This window comes from Chionomys nivalis, chromosome 7 (assembly GCF_950005125.1).
Source record: "Chionomys nivalis chromosome 7, mChiNiv1.1, whole genome shotgun sequence".
In the NCBI taxonomy this organism is placed as follows: Eukaryota; Metazoa; Chordata; class Mammalia; order Rodentia; family Cricetidae; genus Chionomys; species Chionomys nivalis.
Window position 1 is genome coordinate 77,914,362 of NC_080092.1, and position 18,849 is coordinate 77,933,210.

Below are 18,849 nucleotides of genomic sequence, written 5' to 3' on the forward strand. Positions count from 1 at the left end.
TCTCTTAAGTTTTAAAGAGGCCACATCAGTCAGCACTTCTGAGGAACTCACAAAGGGCACGTGATAGTTAGAAGACGGCTCGGTGGGTGAAGGCGCTTGCCTCTGAGCCTTGTAACTTGAGTTCGAGCCCTGGGAACCCCATGGTGGAAAGGAGAGAGCTGTGAATTGTTCCCTGATCTCCAGAGGGAGGGTAGCAGGTGTTCACAGACTACGCACATGAAATAAATGTAATTTTAAAAAATTGGAATCTTAGCTCTGAGTGTGGTCTCAAAGGCCCATAATCTCAGAAGTTCGGAGAAGACAAGAGGGTGAAGAGTTCAAGATCGCATCCTCACCTACGTGGTGAAGTCTGAACTCAGCCTGAGTTTGGTGGCGCACGCCTTTAATTCCGGCACTTGGGAGGCAGAGGCAGATGGATCTCTGTGAGTTCAAGGTCTACAGAATGAGTTCCAGGACAGTCAGGACTATTCAGTAAGAACCCTATCTAAATAATAGTAATAATAATAATAGTAACAACAACAATAATGAGTAAAGAGAGATAGGGAATCTAGACTGGCTTCAAACCTATAAGCTATCACTTATTATCTGTGTGACTTTGGGCACATTAGCCTCTGTGAGCCTGTTATCACCTTTGTAGGACAAGGACAATAGCTGTCTAGCTGGGGTTACTGTGCCATGCATAAAATGACAGAACTCATGCCAAGCCCTGAGAACCTCGCCCAGCATCTCGGAAGTCCTGAACTAGTATTAATTGCTTTGATAGCAAGCAACCATAGTTATCTTGTTTCTGTCTGTTGCCAGGTTAAGACCTGTGGGGTGGTAGGATTACTATCTAGCTCTTCAGAACCACTTCACAGTGGGGTCCACTGTGAAGAGGGGGTCCTATTTTGGCTGAAGTCAGTGGGATGAGGCAGACCCTCCTCAGGAACCTACAAACCACTGTTAGAGAATATCCCAGGCATTTGAAATACATCCAAAGGGTCATCCAAATTCACCCTTTCTTTTATGTCTAAGGTAACAGAAACAGAGATGTCACGCCATATGCCCAAGGACACACAGACAGTGTCGGCTGTGGGAAGGCGGGTTCCCTAACGTTACCTGGGGTGGGTATTTCTGCCTTCCCTACCTAGTGTGGAGGAATGAGCTAAAAGACAGAGGTGAATATCAGCAATAGAAACGCCCAATCCTTCTCACGTGGCTCTCGGGTGGGAAGGGGAACTGGAGTGTGAGGCCTTCGACAGGGCGTTGACTGCATCAGGATTCTTGCTCACCCCATTTGTGCCGGGCACTGTGTACACAGAAGAAACCCAGGACAGAGACCATCCGGGCCACTCTAGTGATGCCGTGAAGTGGAAACTTTGAGGGGACACACCCAGGCTAGCCTCTGCTGACTTGGTGGTTGGCCACTGGCCTTTAGCTTGCTGTGATACTCTGATCTGGGTTGTGGTGGATGAGCACGTAGCACAAGCTGGAAGAGTCTGGCCCGGTTCCTTCCCCCTCACACACACCCAGCCTCTCAAACTTATGGAGGGGAACAATGGTGTCATCTCCACTGAGAGGTATGCCAGACTGCGCCTAGGAAAAGGAGGCTCTCCTGCTGGACTCCCAAGGACACCCCCAGCCTGGAGCTAGAAAGGCATTCCCATGTCCATCCTTGTTGGGCCACAGCAAGATGGGGGGCTTTACATGACCAGAGAACATCTCTCTGAGGCTGGTGGTAGCCCCCCTCTGGGACCTCTACAGATAGGCATGGACAACAGCTGTGTGCTCTTTGCCTGGGGAAAAATCTGGATGTTGTGGAAACTGCTCGCCCCATATAGCTGAGGCCCACAGGGCAGCAGGTCCCCCTGTCACAAGTCCCCTTGCCAAGTGGCACCAGATCAGCCATTTCCTCAAATTCTTTTCAGGGCAACAGACACAGGAGGCTCCTGGCTGAGACAAGAGGGGTCTAGAGTAGACGTGTTCCATTGACCCAGGGGTCTGTGGCAGCAGACCCGCCAACCTCCTGTTCAGCCAGAGGCCTGAGACCCTCGTGGTTTGCTCTTCTCCCTTCCCCACTGCTGTGACTCCTCAGGGTGGACCCCCAGCCATTCATCTGGTGAAGAGGGACAGGCAATTCTATACTCACCGTCTCCTCCTGCGTAGGGATTCAGCTTGGTGTCATCTTCAAAGAGGACAGAAGGAGCAAGATTAGTGGATCATTCAGACTTTGTCACCCCAGGTCTAGATGGAACTTTCAGAAGGTGTCCTTTCCAAACTTTCTGTTTAGACAGGGGAGATGTCCTGCCCAAAACTATAAAGCAATGTAAGGGATGATTGGGACAAGCCAGCTTTTCCTATCTGTGTCATTCATTCAACAAAAATGAGTGTTTACTATGGGCTGGGCACGCTGCGGATAGGGTTAGGGAGACTGTAGATAATGGATGGACATGGTCCCCACCTGCACGGGGTAGGAAGCAGAGGGCCAATTAAACACACACAATACCAGGCTGTAGCTCAGTCACTGAGCACATGCCAAGAATGGGACATGTGGGAAGCTCCGGATTTAGGCTCTAACACGAGCTCATGCACACACACACACACACACACAAAAAAAAAAAAAAAAAAAAACCAAAAAAAAAAAAAACAAACCAAAAACTCCCAAAACTATAAATAAATAAACTTCACATGATGAAGCTATCTCTGCAGGCCTCACCCAGATCATGGGAATCAACAGAGTTTCCCAGAGGGAGGAAGTGAGTTGTAAGCTGGGAAGTAAGGAAGACAGGACAGCCCCCAGTCAAAGAATTTGCCAGCTGTGTATACAGGTGGGTGGAGAGATGAACAGGGCCATGCAGCTGGCTGGAATGCTGTATGGAAATCTTGCCTGGCCTTCTAAGGGGCAGCCGGATGCTGTGGAAGGCTTGTAGTGGTCCCCCGGTTTGCTCGCAGACTCCTGGGACTGCAGTAATTTCAGCTCCCTCTCTATTGCTCAAGGTGTACACCAGCGGCTTTCTCAGTCTCTTCCGCGGTCAACCTTCTTCCTGGGGTTTTGCCACATGAGGCAAAGGGAGCCAGAAGTTCTGTGTCTGAGAGTCCCATAGCACTGCAGGCTGTGGCTCTAACCACTTCAGCTTGAAACCGTCTTAATGGCACCACAATTTATAGCTTTTCATCCATCTTCCTGCTGGACCTCCACCGTCCAGGCTGCTGGAGACTCTTAGTGGGTACCGTGTTTGCTCACTGGCGTTTGAGGCCCTAGTAGTCTCTTAAATGTCACAGCTGCACACTGGAGCGGAAGCTGCTGAAAGTGGCTGGAGTGATGCTCAAGGCCCTTCAGGGCCCCGGTCCTTCCCAGGCTGAGCTGTTGAGCCATTGTGGCTTCTGCCTCCATGTCTGTCATCCCCAAACCTCCCCTGACTGCCCCCCACTGTATCATCACAGAAAACCCTGCAGAGCTGACCTGGGAGTCCCATCCTCTGCCAAAAACGTTGGTATTTGGTACATTGTCGAGTTTTTAGATTAATTTTGATCTTTATAAACACCGCATTGAACTATTTATCTCAAATATTATTTTTGGGCATTTAGGAGCCTCCTTTAAGCCCTCACCCAAGCCGAATGCCCTGCCGGCCTCTCACTAGTCCAGGTACTGCCGCTTCTCAGGAGACAGTTTATGTTCTCTGTGCCTCACTGTCCTTGACACCTGCTTGTCTGCAGCACTGGGATCCCCAAGTGCTTCCACATCTACTCTGTCTGCTCTCTCGGGGTTCTGAAGTATCAAAATATAGATAATGGAAGAAAACTATAAGAAAAAAATTAAGTTGGGGGCTGGAGAGATGGCTCAGAAGTTAAGGGTACTTGCTGTCCTTCCAGAGGACCTGAGTTCAGCTCCCAGTTCCAGAAGATCTGACATCTTCTTTTGGCCTCTGTGGGTGCTGCATGCTGCATGTATGTGGTATGCAGCCATACATACTGGGAAAACACACACACACAAAGGTTTTTTTCTGAGATAGGGTTTCTCTGTGTAACAGTCCTGGCTGTCCGGGAACTCACACTGTAGACCAGATTGGCCTTGAAATCACAGAGATCCTCCTGCCTCTGCCTCCCAAGTGCTAGGATTGAAGGTGTGAGCCACCAACATTAGGCTTAAAATTTTTTTTAATTTTTTTTTTTTAAAAAACTTTTTGGTTTTATGGGAGAAAGGAAATAAGCTGAAGGGGTAGAACAAGAAATAAAATCTGTAGAATATGCCTACTTCTGTAGATTTTACTTTGAAATCCTAACAATTATTTTTCAATTTTTAAATGATTATAAAATATAAATATAAAAAGCTGATCCCTTGGGTCAGTGAGATGGCTCGAAGTAGAGGCACTTGGTGCACAAGTCCAGTGACCCGAGTTTGATTCCCTGAGCCTATGTGAAGGTGGAAGAAGGGAAATCCTCTGATCTCCACACATGCACCATGGCGTGTGCTCCTGCCCATATCACGCACACATACTAATTCAGTCTTTAAATGTTGACAGGGCTGGAGAGATGGCCCAGTGATCAAGAGCACAGGCTACTCTTGCAGAGGACCTGAGTCTGAGTCCCAGCACCAATGCCAGACAGATCACAACTTCCTGGAATTCTAACCCAATAGATAGCCCTGGCCTCCTAGGGCATCCCTGTACATATGAACACACATAATTAAAAATAATAAAAATAGTAATTTTTAAGTAAAAAATTAAAGGGTTAATTCCTACAAATTGAAAATAAAGTCACAGATTTATAAATACACTTCCAGCACTTCAATACAGTTATTTAAATGCAACTTGGAACTGATTTTTTAATTGCAAGTTGAAAACAGTTGGTTAACAAAAACTGACCAAAGACTTGGGCATGGTGGTGCATGTCAATAACTCTAGCACTTGAGGGGAGGCTAGATCATCCCAAATTCAAGACCAGCAAGGGCAACATAGTATAGCAAGACCTTATCTCAAGAAACAAAACACAGGAAAAAATTAAAACAAACAAAAAAAAAACTGATCAAAGTAGCCTTAACTATCATTGGACAAATTAGCTTGACTGAGAATATAGACCAATCAATTACTTGAAGAATGTAATGTTAAGTTTGTTTCTTTTGTTTGTTTGTTTGTTTTATGTGTATGGGTGTTTTGCCTGCATGTGTCTGTGTACCACTGCATGTCTGGTTACCATGGAGGTCAGAAGAGGACACTTGATGATGCCTTGGGAAACTGGAGTTTCAGATGGTTGTGAGCCGTGTGTGGGTGCTGGGAATTGAACCTAGGTCTCTGGAGAGCAGCTAATGCTCTTCACCACTGGGCCATCTCTCTGGCCCCAAGAATGGATGGTAGAAGACTCCAGTGTTGCTCACCCCACAATGCCTACGGTAGCCCTCCCTCTCCCACAGACACAAGTGCTCTGCTGAGACACTGGGAGCCTCTGGCTAACAGACTTCGCGTGCCAGTGTTTCTCACCTGGAGAAGAGAGTTCACATCGAAGGAGGCATTGCTGGCCACACACCCTGCCCTGCCCCTTCCCTGACTGCAGGCTTGTGCAGTGGGACCACTCCCATCCTCAGGGAAGGCGTCAGGAGACTTCAGGTTCGGCCATGTGGGCCCTGACTCCTCTCTTCAGAGCTCCCACCATGCTGTTGTCTGTCTGTCCACGGCATCAATAGCTCTTCTAATAAACTCCGTACCCCCAGCCATCATCTCGGCATCTCTTCGAGACCTTTCGCTACAGCCCAGCCCACACCCATCCTGGTGGACACGAGTGCCCCAGTCTGACCTACAGAGCCACTGACGGTGGCCACGCTGTCCCAGGAAGCCATCTTGCCAGGCTCTGTGAAGTCTGAGGTGGCTCTCCAGTCAGTGGAAGGAGGATGCAGCAGCTATTAAACTGATAAGCACAGATACCACAGTTGTTCTTAGGCACAAGGCCAAGATGCAGGTGGCCACCTGATGGACGGACAGGATTGTCCAGTGACTGGAACCATAATCCCAATTAAACTCTTTCTTGTATAAGTTGCCTTGGTCCCAGTGTTTGATCACAGCAATAGAAAAGTAACTAATACACCCTGTCTCAGTAAAATAAGTAAAAGAGGAGGGCTGGGTGTGTAGAATAGTGACGGAGTGTTTGCTTGGGAGCGTGCAAGGCCCTGGGCTTGATCTCAATACCAGAAGAAGGGAAAAGAAATGAAGGTTATAGAAAAATAAAGTCAGACAATCATCCCTCACCACTGACTGCATGGACAGAGATATTGTTCTATAGTTTAAGTAGCCTCACGGGCTCTGCAAGGTTCCTATTAAGATGGGGTGCTCTAATACCCATTTCCCCTCTCTGAGGGGATCTCTATCTCATGGTCCACGGTCGGTCTTCCCAGCAGTCAGAGCTTCTCCTCAATTGACTCCCACTTCTCACCAGCAAGACAGCTATGCTGTCTGAGCCTCAGTGCGCCATCAGCGAAAGACCAGGGCAGACCCTGTCCTGTGACACGGTCCCTGTCAGGAACGGGCAGGCTCTTCCGGGGTGTCTCTGTGCCCCAGGACTTGTGTCTTACCTTCTGTGGTGAGGCTGTCGATGAAGAGGGAGGAAGAGGTGGTGCGGTCACCATCGAAGGGGCCGAAGGAGCTGTCGGGGGAGGCTGAGTAGTGGCCTTCATCCTCAAAGTCCTCGCACGTCCTGTCCTCTGCCTGCAAGAGACCCAGTGCTGCTTCCGGACACAGCCAGTCCTGAATGCATCCAAACCTGACACTTAACTCAGCTACTTGGGCGGTGCAGCGGGGGGGTGGGCTGGGAGCGGGAGTGGGGGTGGGGGGCTGAGTCCAGGAGTTCAAGGCCAGTCTGGTCATCAGAGAATAACTAAGATGGAATCTTCCACTTTAATGTGACTTATCTTACAGGGTAATTTATCTGCCAGCGCCTCAAACCATTCTCTGAGGAGGGATGAGATGCCAATCTTTTTCTCTGTGTCACAGTCCTGGCTGTTCTGGAACTCACTCTGTAGACCAGGCTGGCCTCAAACTCACGGAGACACCTTCCTTTGCCCCCCAAGTGCTGGTATTAAAGGTGTGTACCACCACCACTTGGCAAGAGGTCAATCTTTTTATTTTTTATTTTTTATTTTTTTTTTATTTTTGAGAAAGGGTTTCTCCGTAGCTTTTGGTTCCTGTCCTGGAACTAGCTCTTGTAGACCAGGCTGACCTCGAACTCACAGAGATTCACCTGCCTCTGCCTCCTGAGTGCTGGGATTAAAGGTGTGCGCCACCACCGCCCGGCTAAGAGGTCAATCTTAAATAAATAGATAAAATCTTAACAGTCCCTGGCTGGGTGCCAACACTCAGAGGCAGAGGCAAGGGGATCTCTGTGAGTTTGGGGGCATCTTGGTCTAAACGGTGAGTTCCAGCACAACCAGGACTACATAGACTTTGTCTCAAAAAAAAAAAAAAACAAAATAAATAAACAAATGATAATATTTTAATAGTCACTAATAGCCAATGTCAGATGTGGCTGGCTTCTCCATCCCCATTTATCAATTTAGGGTATGTTATCTATTTAGAGTGTGTGACCGCCACAGCAAGCACATGGAAGTCAGAGAACAAACCGCAGGAGTCTGCTCTTGCCATCTATCATGTGGGTTCCAGGAATTGAACTCAGGTTCTGAGCCTTGGCAGCAGACACCTTTCCTCACTAACCTATTTTGCAGCCCCAATTATTTTTTTTCCTAAATCAGAGAAAGATGAGAACATGGCACAGAAGCCTGAGGTCTCATGTTTAAACTTTGAGCCTGGTACCTATAGTGGTGAAGGTCAGGCCAACTCTTTAAACTTTTCTGTGCCTCAGTTTCCCCTCTCGTCAGTGAGGGCCTTGGTCCCCAGGTTTTTGGGTCATGTTAAATAAGAGCAAGCACAGAGTAATGAAGTGTGCCTGGCTTAGAGCAGGAAGCCGCGTGAGTTCGAGGCTAGCCCAGATCACAAAGGGAGGCCTATCTGAGAGGGCGCGGGAGAGGGGTGGTGCCCATATGACATCACCTGTTCATGCCCATGTGAGGTTTTTCTAGAGTCTAGAGCAGTGGGTCTCAACCCGTGGGTCGCGTCCCCTTAGCAAACCTCTATCTCCAAAAATATTTACAGTTCATTAACAGTAGTAAAATTACAGCTATGAAGAGCAACGAAATAATTTGATGACTGGGGTCACCACAGCACGAGGAACTGTATTAAAGGGTCGCAGCATGAGGAAGGTTGAGAACCACTGGTCTAGAAGGACCTGGAACCTGGATGGGAATCCAAGTAGGAGGCTCCTAGAACAACCCCCTCACTCCCAGAATGACTGCCTCCCTCAAAATCAGAAGGGGTAGTGGCCCCAGAAGAGTCGGTTGTGGCCAAGGCGAGACCCAACACCCCTTCCTCTGCAGTAAGAGCTGCCTGCTCACGGCCACATCACTAGCTCGACTAGACTCGAGGACTCAAGGAGCCCTGGAAAATCCTCCAAAGTGGCTCAGAGCAGAACAGAAAGCCTATCTGGGGTGAAGGGGAGGATGAGGCCGTCACAAACCAAAGCCAGCTTGAGAAGCGTTATCAGGGGCAGAGTCCTCTGGCAGCGTCCCTTCTCCCAGTGGGGACTAGAGCGGATCACACATGCGTCTCACCTCCTGGGCACAGCCGTAGGCCAACCACTCCTGGCGGTAGCGGTCAAAGCCGCTGGAACATCTATAGGGGAAGCAAATACGGAGATGTGAGGGGTTCGGAAGGGAATCCCTCCCCTCTCGTTTACCCCTCTATTTATTAACAGTCCTGCAAGGGTAGTAAGGGGAGGGGTTCAGCTCCAGGCTGGCTGGCTAGGCTCCAGAAGGCCACTGCACAGGTGCCCTGGGCAGGAGATGATTATGAGATTTGCATGTCTTCTACTTCTTTTCATTGTGAGATTTTTATGAGATTTTCATTATGAGATTATGATATTTTTCATTATGAGATTTTCATGTCCTCTACTTCTTCCTTCTGCCCCAGCTCCCCAGATCAAGGCTTTCTCTGCCCAGCAGTGTCTGTGTGTGCAGGACCCTAGACGCTCTCAGGGTCCTTTCCATTCTGTACTGAGAATCTGGGATGTCCATGCCTGTGCTTTCCGTTGGAGAAAACCTTGTTCATCGGGTCTCTCCATCACCACTGAGGCGGCAGAGGCTGGAGGGAGGGTGGCATCAGATCATGTAATATAGCCAACTCCCTCTGTGTGATCACAAGACAGCAATAAGAACGGTGTCAGAGACTGACATGGGTCTCTGGAGAGGACAGGAGACACCAAGGATTTTCCTAGGGAGAGGGTGGGGCACACGCAAGAACCCGAGCTCATTCTTCGCAGCACCCTACTTGAATTTCCATTCTTCGTTATTGGTGCCAGAAGAAGCCACTAAGCCTAACACGACCCAAGCATATCGCCATGGAAGAATAACATCCTAAACCACGAGCGCGGAGAAAGAATTCTCAGCGAGTTAATCCAGTCCAGCAGCCGCCATGTGCCCACACCCCAGGGAGATCAAGGCGATGTTTCCAGAGGGCCATCCAGTGAGGCCTCCAGAGGCTAAGCTGGCCCAGCCACCATCCTCTCACTCTTTAGGGGATGGAGGACAAAGAGCAGTCTGCAGGCTGGAACTCAGGCTTCTTTGATGATGCTGAAGATTCTTTTAAGACTAAGTTGAGCCCAGTGGTGGCAGTGGTACACACCTTTAACCCCAGCTCTCTGGAGGCAGAGGCAGGAAGACCTCTGAGTTCAAGGCCAGTCTGGTCTATAGAGTGAGTTGCAGGACAGTCAGGGCTACACAGAGAAACCTAGTCTCAGAAAACAAAACAAAACCAAAACCAAAATACAAAAGACTGAATCTTCATGCTGGTTGTGGTAGTGTATGCCAAAGAAGCAGCTCAAGGCCAGCCTGGTCTACATAGCAAGTTCCATACAAGAGGACCCAGGTTCCATCCCCAGTCTGTGCCTCCAGTTCCAGGGGATCCCATGCCCTCTTCTGGCCTCCAAGGGCTCCAGGAATGAACATGGTACACAGATGTATGTTCAGGGAAAACACCCATATTCACAAACAAAACAAAACAAAACAAAACAAAAACAACAAAAATCAAAAACTACCCCAACCCTGAGTCTTCCGTTTAGGTTTAATGGCACACGTTAAGTCTCAGGCTAGGCAACGCTGCCTCGGAGAAGAATGTGAGAACGGGCCATTTACTGAGTGTGTCTTGAATATCTGGTGTGGTCTGCCACTGCACCAGGCTCATCTCAAGGGACCCTCACATTTACATGGTAAGGTGAGAATTATGACCATCATCTCCTGGGCAACTCCAGGGCTAAGGCCACCACAGACTCCACTGTGAGTCAAGGGGACAGGTGGGGATCAGAGGAGGACAAAAGGAAACTACCTGCCATGGTCCATGAAGCTGTTCTTTACAGAGCATGGGGGCAGGGAGGCCTTGCGAGGCTAGAGAGGGCAGAGTAAGTGGAGAGGGGGAAGAAAGCCAGTGGTGTCCTCAGGTCACTGGCCCCGCCCTCTGGCTTTTCAGGGAACTGGGATCAGCTCTCATTTGGAGCTGAGGCTCCAGAGAGCTGGCTGCTGGAAGTTTTTGCTGGAGGGAGTCCAGCGCCGTGGGTGTCTGGCTGGGATGGGTGGTTTCAGCTCCCTTGTACCCTCTGCTGAGGCATCCCTGTTCTGTCACAGAGGTAGAGCCCACCACCGAAGCCCCTACATTTCCCAACCTGGCCAGCATCTTCACATTCGGGGGCTCCAGCTCCTATTCCACCATCTTGTCGCTAGGTTTGGGTGTGGCTGCTCACTGGGGGTGGTGAAGGGAGGGTTTGCTTTGTCTGACCCATTTTCCTAGGGCTCAGCACGAGCTGGATACTGAGTCATGCCTGGCAGCAGCCCCCAGATCCCACGGATCATGTGAGGTCATCTCAAGTATCACCCCAAGGCTCAGAAAATGCTGCTCGGCTTTGAAAATGCATGAGATGAACTAAAAAATCAGGCTCCTGGGATCTTGTTCCCTGGGGATCACTACACAACTGAAGGTGACCTTGAACTCCTGCTGGTCCTGCCCCATCCTCTCAAGTTCTGGGATTATAAGCAAGTGCCACCATGCCCAGATAGCTTCTTTTTTTAAAATAAGTATTTTATTTTTATTTTACGTATATGGGTGTTTTGCCTGTGTGTCTGTCTGTGTACCACATGTGTGCAGAGCCTGGAGAAGTTGGAAGAGGGCATCAGATCCATGGAATTGGAAGTGCAGACAGTTGTAAGCTATTGGATGCTGAGACTTGAACCCTGGGTCCCTCTGGAAGAGCAGCCAGTGCTCTTAACAGCTGAGTCATCTCTCCAGCCCTGGGCTGGCTTTTTAAGTTTTGTTTTGGTTTTGTTTTGAAACAGGGCCTTAATATGTAGCCTTGGATATCCTGGAACTCACTATGTAGATCAGGATGGCTTTAAATATCATAGATATCTGCCTGCCTCTGCTTTCTTCTTTTTTTCCTTTTCCTTTCTTTTTTCTCTTTCCTTCCTTTTTTTTTTTTTTTTTTTTTTCTGAGACAGGGTTTCACTGTATAACATCCCTAGCTATCCTGAAACTAGCTCCATAGACCAGGCTGGCCTCAAATTCAGAGATCTGCCTGCCTCTGCCTCCCAATGCTAGGATTAAAGGCGTGCGCCACCACCGCCTGACCCTGCCTCTGCTTTCTAAGTGCTGGGATGAAAAGCCTACACCACCACATCCAGCCCGGTTGCTCTTTTTACCAAGTCTTCTAGGTCGTTCTCACAGCTCACAGGAAGTAAAGCTTTGCTCCCAGAAGACAGTTAGGGGGTCTATGCCACCCACTCCACTGGGGCTCCGTGCCGCTCCTGCTGCTAAGGGCCCTGGATGCATTTGGTAAAGTGCTATCTAACACCACATGAGCTGCGGTGGCAGTGTGCGCCCAACCCACGCCTCCCTGAGCCACACACTCTGGACCATTTCATAGGAAAAAGAATTAAGGGAAAGGGAAGGACACACCTCGGGGGCCCGAGGTCCCTGGGCATCCCATCCCAGCTGCTCTCTGATGGGTGGCTTGGTGTCCCCTGTGACAGGCTGGCAGTCTATAGGATCAAGAGCTTCTATTTCTACCCTGGGATGCCGAAGAGGAGCAAAGGAAATGCTGACCATTGCGCAACCGCTGCTTAGAGACTTAGAGACTATAATTTTTCAATTTTCAAGATGGCCTTAAAGGCTCTTGGAATTTGTGGGGTTTCCCACTCTTAGGAGAGTCAGCGTCCCCAAAGGAGTCCTTTTCCCCATCTCCTGCCACTATTTATCTTGGCTAGAAGAACTGAGGTTGGATTACAAGCCTAATAGGTGAGGGGATGATTCCATAACAAGGACTGGAAGATGCGTTGGGTTTAAGAACTGCATCTCATCCAGAATGTCCTGAGCTTCCGATACCTGCAGCATCCATGCTCCTGGTTTTCAGGAAACCTGTGGCAGCCCAAGAGGACAGTGGCGGGGGGCAGGGAGGGGAGTGGGGGGCATGGAGCTCACCCAGCAGTGACAATCTTTGTGTCATGGCCTGTCACATGCTTATAAATGAGGCTAGGATGCAGGCCTGGGCCTGGCGGTGATGGTACACACCTTTAATCCCAGCACTCGGGAGGCAGAGACAAGTGAACCTCTGTGAGTTTGAGGCCAGCTTGATCTACAGAGTGAATTTCAAGACAGCCAGGGCTACAAAGAGAAGCCTTGTCTCAAAAACAAACAATAACCACAGCAAAAATTCAGACCTGGGGTCTCCCTGGAAATCTTGACACAAGGGGCCAGTGATTCTGGAGTGACCACAGCTCTGAAGCCCTGGCCCAGAATGAGCTGGCTTTCCTGGGAGATCTCTGGAGTCTCCAGATGATCTTCCTGAAGCCTGGCCACCCCAGTCACACAGCCACACAGCCACACAGCCACCTGGAGCAGGTGCAAGCCTTGAGAGAAACTTACCTGTGACATTCTTGTCCTAAAGACCCAGAGCAGCACTGGACAGAGACCCTAATGCCAGCAGACAGTGGGCAGTGTGGCCTGAGGCTGTCAGTGGGCCCTGGCCACCCCTCACAACCCCACCCTCACCTCTGTGTGTAACCCGGACACAAACCTCTGTAAGACATGGCACCAGCTGCAGTTGAAGGTCAGGTTTGAGGACATGCAGGTGTCACAGCTCCGATGCTGGAGGCAGGCTGAAAGAGAGGAAACTGCTGTTGTCAGTGTGACATCACTGCTTCTCCTGAATTCTGTCCTTCCTGAACTGCAGCGCCTCTGACTTGGGTGACCATGGAAGGTCATTATTGCCTCTCTTGCTTTTGTTGTTATGTTTTGAGACAGTGTCTCCCTATGCAGCCCTGGCTGTCCTGGAGTTTGCTATGCAGGCCAGCCTGCCCTTAAACTCACAGAAATCCTCCTGTCTCTGCTTCCTGGATGTGCTTGGATTATTGGAGAGCCATTCCTCTTTCCCTTTCTTTCTTCTCTCCAGCCCTCCTGGTTATTGGTCCCTGGGATGGCTGGTCTTCATTATCTACTTGACTGGATTGTGAATTCCCTAGAAGAAACACTTCTGAGGGTATCTGTGAGGACCCCACGCAGAGAGGCACAACCAAGGACAAAGATCCACCCTGAATATGGGTAGAACAGTTGGTGAGTTGAAGCCCAGTGGGTCGGGGACCCAGGAACCCCGACTGCTGACCCTATGTGAGATGTTCTTACCACATCAGTCTCCACTATGAAGGACTATACCCTACCCTCCCTTTCTTTCTAAATAATCTATTTTTTTTTATTTTTATGTGCATTGGTATTTTGCCTGCATGTATGTTTTCTGTAACTGGGGTTGCAGACAGTTATGAGCCACCATGTGGGATGTGGGTGCTGGGAACTGAACCTGGGTCCTCTGGAAGAGGAGTCAGTGTTGTTAACCACTGAGCCATCTCTCCAGCTCCTACCCTTCCTTTCTTAAGCTGCTTTTATCTGGTATTTTGTCACATCAGCAAGAACAATAGCCAATACAGGACACTCATATGTCCTGGGAGTCAGGAATATATGGAAACCGTGGGCGGGAGTTTTCCTTACCCCATTTCACAGGGGAACTAAGACTTGGCGTCTTGCAGTTAAGAATGGCAGGTCTGGGTTTGAACCAGGGCCTGGCTGAGCCTGGAGTCAGAATGTTCAGTCTGGAGGGCCTACTGCAGATACCCCTGCCCAGCTCCCAGCCTCCCTCCAGTCTCAAGAGACGCATTCCCAGGCTGGCTCAGTACTGCTGGGGCAGCTGAGCCTGGAAATTCTTGCTCCTGATTTCTAGGACTTGAGGTTTGATTCCCCCCAAGGACAGAGTCTCCCTATACAGCCCAAGATAGCCCTGACCTCAATGCCCTCCTGCCTTAGCATCTCAAAGAGAATTACAGGTCTACATCACCACGATCCCAAGGTCTACTCTTACAGTGGTCTTTGGGAAACCCCTGTTCCCAGGCCTTTGGGCTTCTAGCCTCACTGGAGGGTGACTGTGACCTGGGCTGTGTCCTCATCCTCTGATCGCCCTGGGAGAAGACACCTGCCTGAGCTCAGGCTGAGATGGGGCCCGGGACTCATGACAAAACTTTCCTTTTCTTTCTCTGCTATCTGTTCCCAGAACTTCCAGGGAAGAGAAAAGTGCTTGGGGGGGGGGGGGCAGGGGAGGTTGTAGGAGACACACGAAATGTCACAGAAGGCTGGTGAACAGCTACAGCCTCAGTTATCAGCAGGAAGACTCGTGAGACGAGAGAAGGAACAAAATCCTCTAGAAAAATAGGATTCTGGACCCGGGGCAGTAGCACACGCCTGTAGTCCCAATTCTTGGGAGGCAGAGGCAGGAGGATCACCACAAAGGAGAAACCAGCCTTGGCTACATAGCAAGCTCCATCTCAACCAAGGCTTCCCAGTGAGGTAGCCTCCAGGGACATCTCCTCTAGGGAGAAAAGGTGAGTAACCAAAGACTAGATCTATTTCTGGATCCCTGTCCAAGCAGGCTCAGCTCTCTGGGCCTTCAGGTATGTATCCCTAGCAATAGCATTGATTAGACATAAACCTCACCCCAGGCCTGGGTGAGCTGGTTTATGTCAAGGTTGCCGTTTCTGTACTCAACTTGGCCTGTGTGCTCCAGCCCTGATTACAGCTTTGCAGGACGGTAAAATTAGGTCCAGAGAAGTTAGGTGACTGTGTCCCCAGGGATCAGAGATAGGGTCTGAGATCAGAAGCCGGCATTTTTTAGTCTAAAGCGTGTTCCAGAACAGCAGACTGCCCCTCCTCACTTGGCAATGGGGTGAACTCCACGGCCGACGCGTTGGTTATCCTGCTGGAGTCCAGTTCAACACGGTGGTATTCGAAAATGGTCCGTCTCCGAGACTCTAGAAAAGGAGTAGAGTTTGTCATTCATATCAGGAGCATGTCATAGTCAGAGGTCCCCCAAGCCTGTGCCCAGCACCCCAACCGAGGTTAGTATGCAGCCAGCGAGGAGGAAGTGAACCTGGCAGCCTGGGATAATGGTGCGGAAGTGTAGAGAGACTGAGTGTGAGGGGCTGACCATGGGAGGAGAGCCTTCTGTGAAAGGCAGGCTGAACCTGGAGGGAGTCAGGACCTAGGACATCCTCCTCATGCTTGGGTGACGTTCACAGCCGCTGCTTAAAAGCCCACAGGTTGGTCTATGCTCTCTTGGTGTCCAATGCACTCCTGCAGACCTGGCTGACTCCTGCAGACCCAGCTGAAGGACTGTTTCCTCAGGGCAGAGCTCTGCTCCACTCAGGCCCAGTGCCTCCCCCACATTGCCTTACTAACTTCTAACTGGACAAGTGACGTCCTAACTGTGAACTTGACCCCAGGGAATGCTCAACAAAGGTTCACAGACAGACAGGCTGCCCCGTCTGACCACACCCCTGCTCTCCCCTCCTGGTAGAGGTTTAGGCAAGGTTCAGGACCATGGAGAAAGAAAAGCCTTTGCCAGGAGGTGGGCTGTGTAGGGAAAGGAAGTGAGATTGGCCACCTTACCCAGGTGACCTTGGATGAGGGACTTAGGCTCAGTGAGCCACACTGAGAAATGAGACAAGTTAAACTCTACCAATGGGGAGGCTTTGAGGCATTGGGGTTTTGTTTGTTTTAGTTGTTTTGTGGTTTTTCTTGAGACAGAGTCTCACTAGGTAGCTTTGGCTGGTGGACTGAAACTCAATCTGTTGACCAGACCGATCTTGAACTCACAAAGATCCCTCTGCCTCCGCATCCAGAGAGCTGGGATTAAAGGTGTGCACCCCCACTAGCCCTGGCTTGTCTTGAGGTTTACAGAAGACAAACTTGTGAGCTTCTCTTTCCTCTCAGTCCTGACTCATCTGTTTTGTTTTCAGCTGAGATTCTGAGGCCCGTTCAGCCTCCTCAGGCCCTTCAAACCTCGCTCTAACCAATGTTTATAAACGAACATGGAGAGGAAGGGTGCCCCACTTGTTCCCTTCTCCGCTCCCTCCCCTCTGGTCACCCGCCCTCCGCCCCCACTCCCCGTTCCCCCATGGCATATTTCATGTCAGAGAACCTCTGACAACTTTGGCAGTGTCCTCCCACTTTGGAAGTCGCTGCCCTGACCCTTGACTAGCAATCTGAACGTCCTTCCTGCCTTTGCCCTCCAAGCCTCTGCCATCCCCACTGCCGCCTGGCACCCTGTTGGCCCCACCAGAAAGCAAGGCAACAGGAAACACTGCTGTCCATGGTCAGTGGCAGGGGGTCTTGGGGTTCAGGCAAACACTCTCTCAGGGCAATTCAGAGAATGCTGATCCCAGATCTCCCTTCCCACCCCACTTACCCTAAGCTCATACATCCTACTGGCTCTCTGGGGCTGCTGGGGGACCTTGACCTTCCTTTCCCAGCAGGGAAGATGACCACCCCAGGCCTGGGGCACTTTCCTTCCTTGGGGACTCCTGCTTTGGAGGCAGATTTTTTTTTTTTTTTTTTTTTGGCAGATTGTTTATAATAAGATCCAGACTCCTGCTTCTTCCTCCCTTCCCTCCATCCCAGGTTCATCCTCAGGCAAACAGTGGGCAGGAGGAAGGGTCCAGACCTCCAAGGGATTACTGCCCTGTAGGCTCTGACAGAGGTAACATCAGATGCCTCAGTCTGAGCTGCAAGGGAACCAAGACATACTGTCCCATCATTCATTTCACAAGTGGGGAAACTGAGGTGCAGACACGTTAATCCACGGACAGATAAATTTTTTATAACCACTTTTCCAGCCAAGCCTACCCACAGCCTCAAATAGAAAACACCTTCTGCAGTGGAAGGGGAAAATTGCGCAAGAGCCCAGCACCACTGTGAATGCCTTCAGTTACTCATCTGGTATGTAGATATGGGCACCTGCTGAAAATCCTGAGCGCCCAGCAATGTGATAGCCACCCTGGGGGCCAGTCTAGCCAGCTCATGTCAGAGCTCCCGAATCTGGACCGTCTCATTCGCCGTGGCGCCCTTCTGGACTTGATGGGCAGGTGCCACTGCTCACTGCATTTTAGAGGAAGACGTGAGAACAAGGAGATGCTGTGCGTAGTATCTAGCTGTATCATGTATGTGTCCTCTACATGCTATCATCTATGTCTATCATCTGCTCAAAGACAGGTAGGTTTTTTTTTTTTTTTAATCCGAGGGGCAGACTTAAAACACAGGATTCAGCCAGGCGGTGGTGGCACACGCCTTTAATCCCAGCACTTGGGAGGCAGAGGCAGGCGGATCTCTGTGAGTTCGAGGCCAGCCTGGTCTACAGAGCTAGTTCCAGGACAGGAACCAAAAAGCTACAGAGAAACCCTGTCTCGGAAAAAAAAAGAAAAAAAAAAAAACCACAGGATTCAGCTAGGCATCCTGGTACACGCCTGCAATTGCAGCACCAGGGAGCTACACCAGGAAGATTGCTATGAGTGGGAGGAACCTAGACTGCACAGTGAGTACCAGCAAGGGCCACAGAGCAAGACCTTGTCTCAAAAACACACAAACAGCCCCAGGTCCCAGGACTAAGGAAGCTCCAGAAGGTCCCAGAGGTGTGCGAGGTATGTGTGCAGGGGAGTGTTCAGCAGGGGAAGAGTATGTGAGTTCTGGCTGATCCCTGAGGTGTAAATGCTCTGGTACCCACTTTCACCAACCTTACCGGTGTTCCCAAAAGAGACAGAAGGGAACATTTGCGTAACTGTCTTTGAAAGTAAACAATTATACCAGCATCTAAAACTTGGATGATTGCGTGTTTGTTTTCTAGTGTCTGAGAGTCTCCACTGCTGTGATGAAACATCATGACCAAAAGCAACCTGGGGAGGACAGGGGAGGACGGGGGAGGACGGGGGAGGACGGGGGAGGACGGGGGAGGACGGGGGAGGATGGGGGCTGCTTCATCTCACAGCTTTGTGTCACCCTCCTGTCACTGAGGGAAGGCAGGGAAGGAACTTAAGGCAGGAGCCTGGACACAGGAGCTGATGCAGAAGCCATGGAGGGGTGCTGCTTACTGGCTTGCTCCCCCTGGCTTACTCAACCTGCTTTCTTAGAGAACCCAGGACCACCTGCCAAGGGGTGGCCCCACCCACATCAATCAACAATCAAGAAAATGCAGCCAGGCATAGTGGTGCATGGCTTTGGGAAGCAGAGGCAGGCAGATCTCTGTGAGTTTGAGGCCAGCCTTCTCTACATAGTGAGTTCCAGGGCAGCTAGGGCAATGCAGAGAGACCTTGTCTCTAAAAACAAAAACAAAAGCTGGGCGGTGGTGGCGTATGCCTTTAATCCCAGCACTCAGGAGGCAGAGGCAGGCGGATCTCTGTGAGTTCAAGGCCAGCCTGGT

General features: G+C 50.3%; 1 protein-coding gene across 1 annotated transcript in view; it reads right to left on the reverse strand.

Annotated features, from left to right (window-relative positions):
* Nucleotides 1–18,849, reverse strand: part of Plxdc1 (plexin domain containing 1) — a 56,846-nt gene that overhangs the window by 3,263 nt on the left and 34,734 nt on the right. Inside the window, exons 8-12 of the mRNA XM_057776488.1 lie at nt 15,314–15,409; nt 13,135–13,216; nt 8,630–8,690; nt 6,542–6,674; nt 2,129–2,164 (exon numbers count right to left, since the gene is read on the reverse strand). Of these exons, the coding sequence (XP_057632471.1) occupies nt 2,129–2,164; nt 6,542–6,674; nt 8,630–8,690; nt 13,135–13,216; nt 15,314–15,409 (408 nt within the window). The remainder of the gene's footprint in view (nt 1–2,128; nt 2,165–6,541; nt 6,675–8,629; nt 8,691–13,134; nt 13,217–15,313; nt 15,410–18,849) is intronic.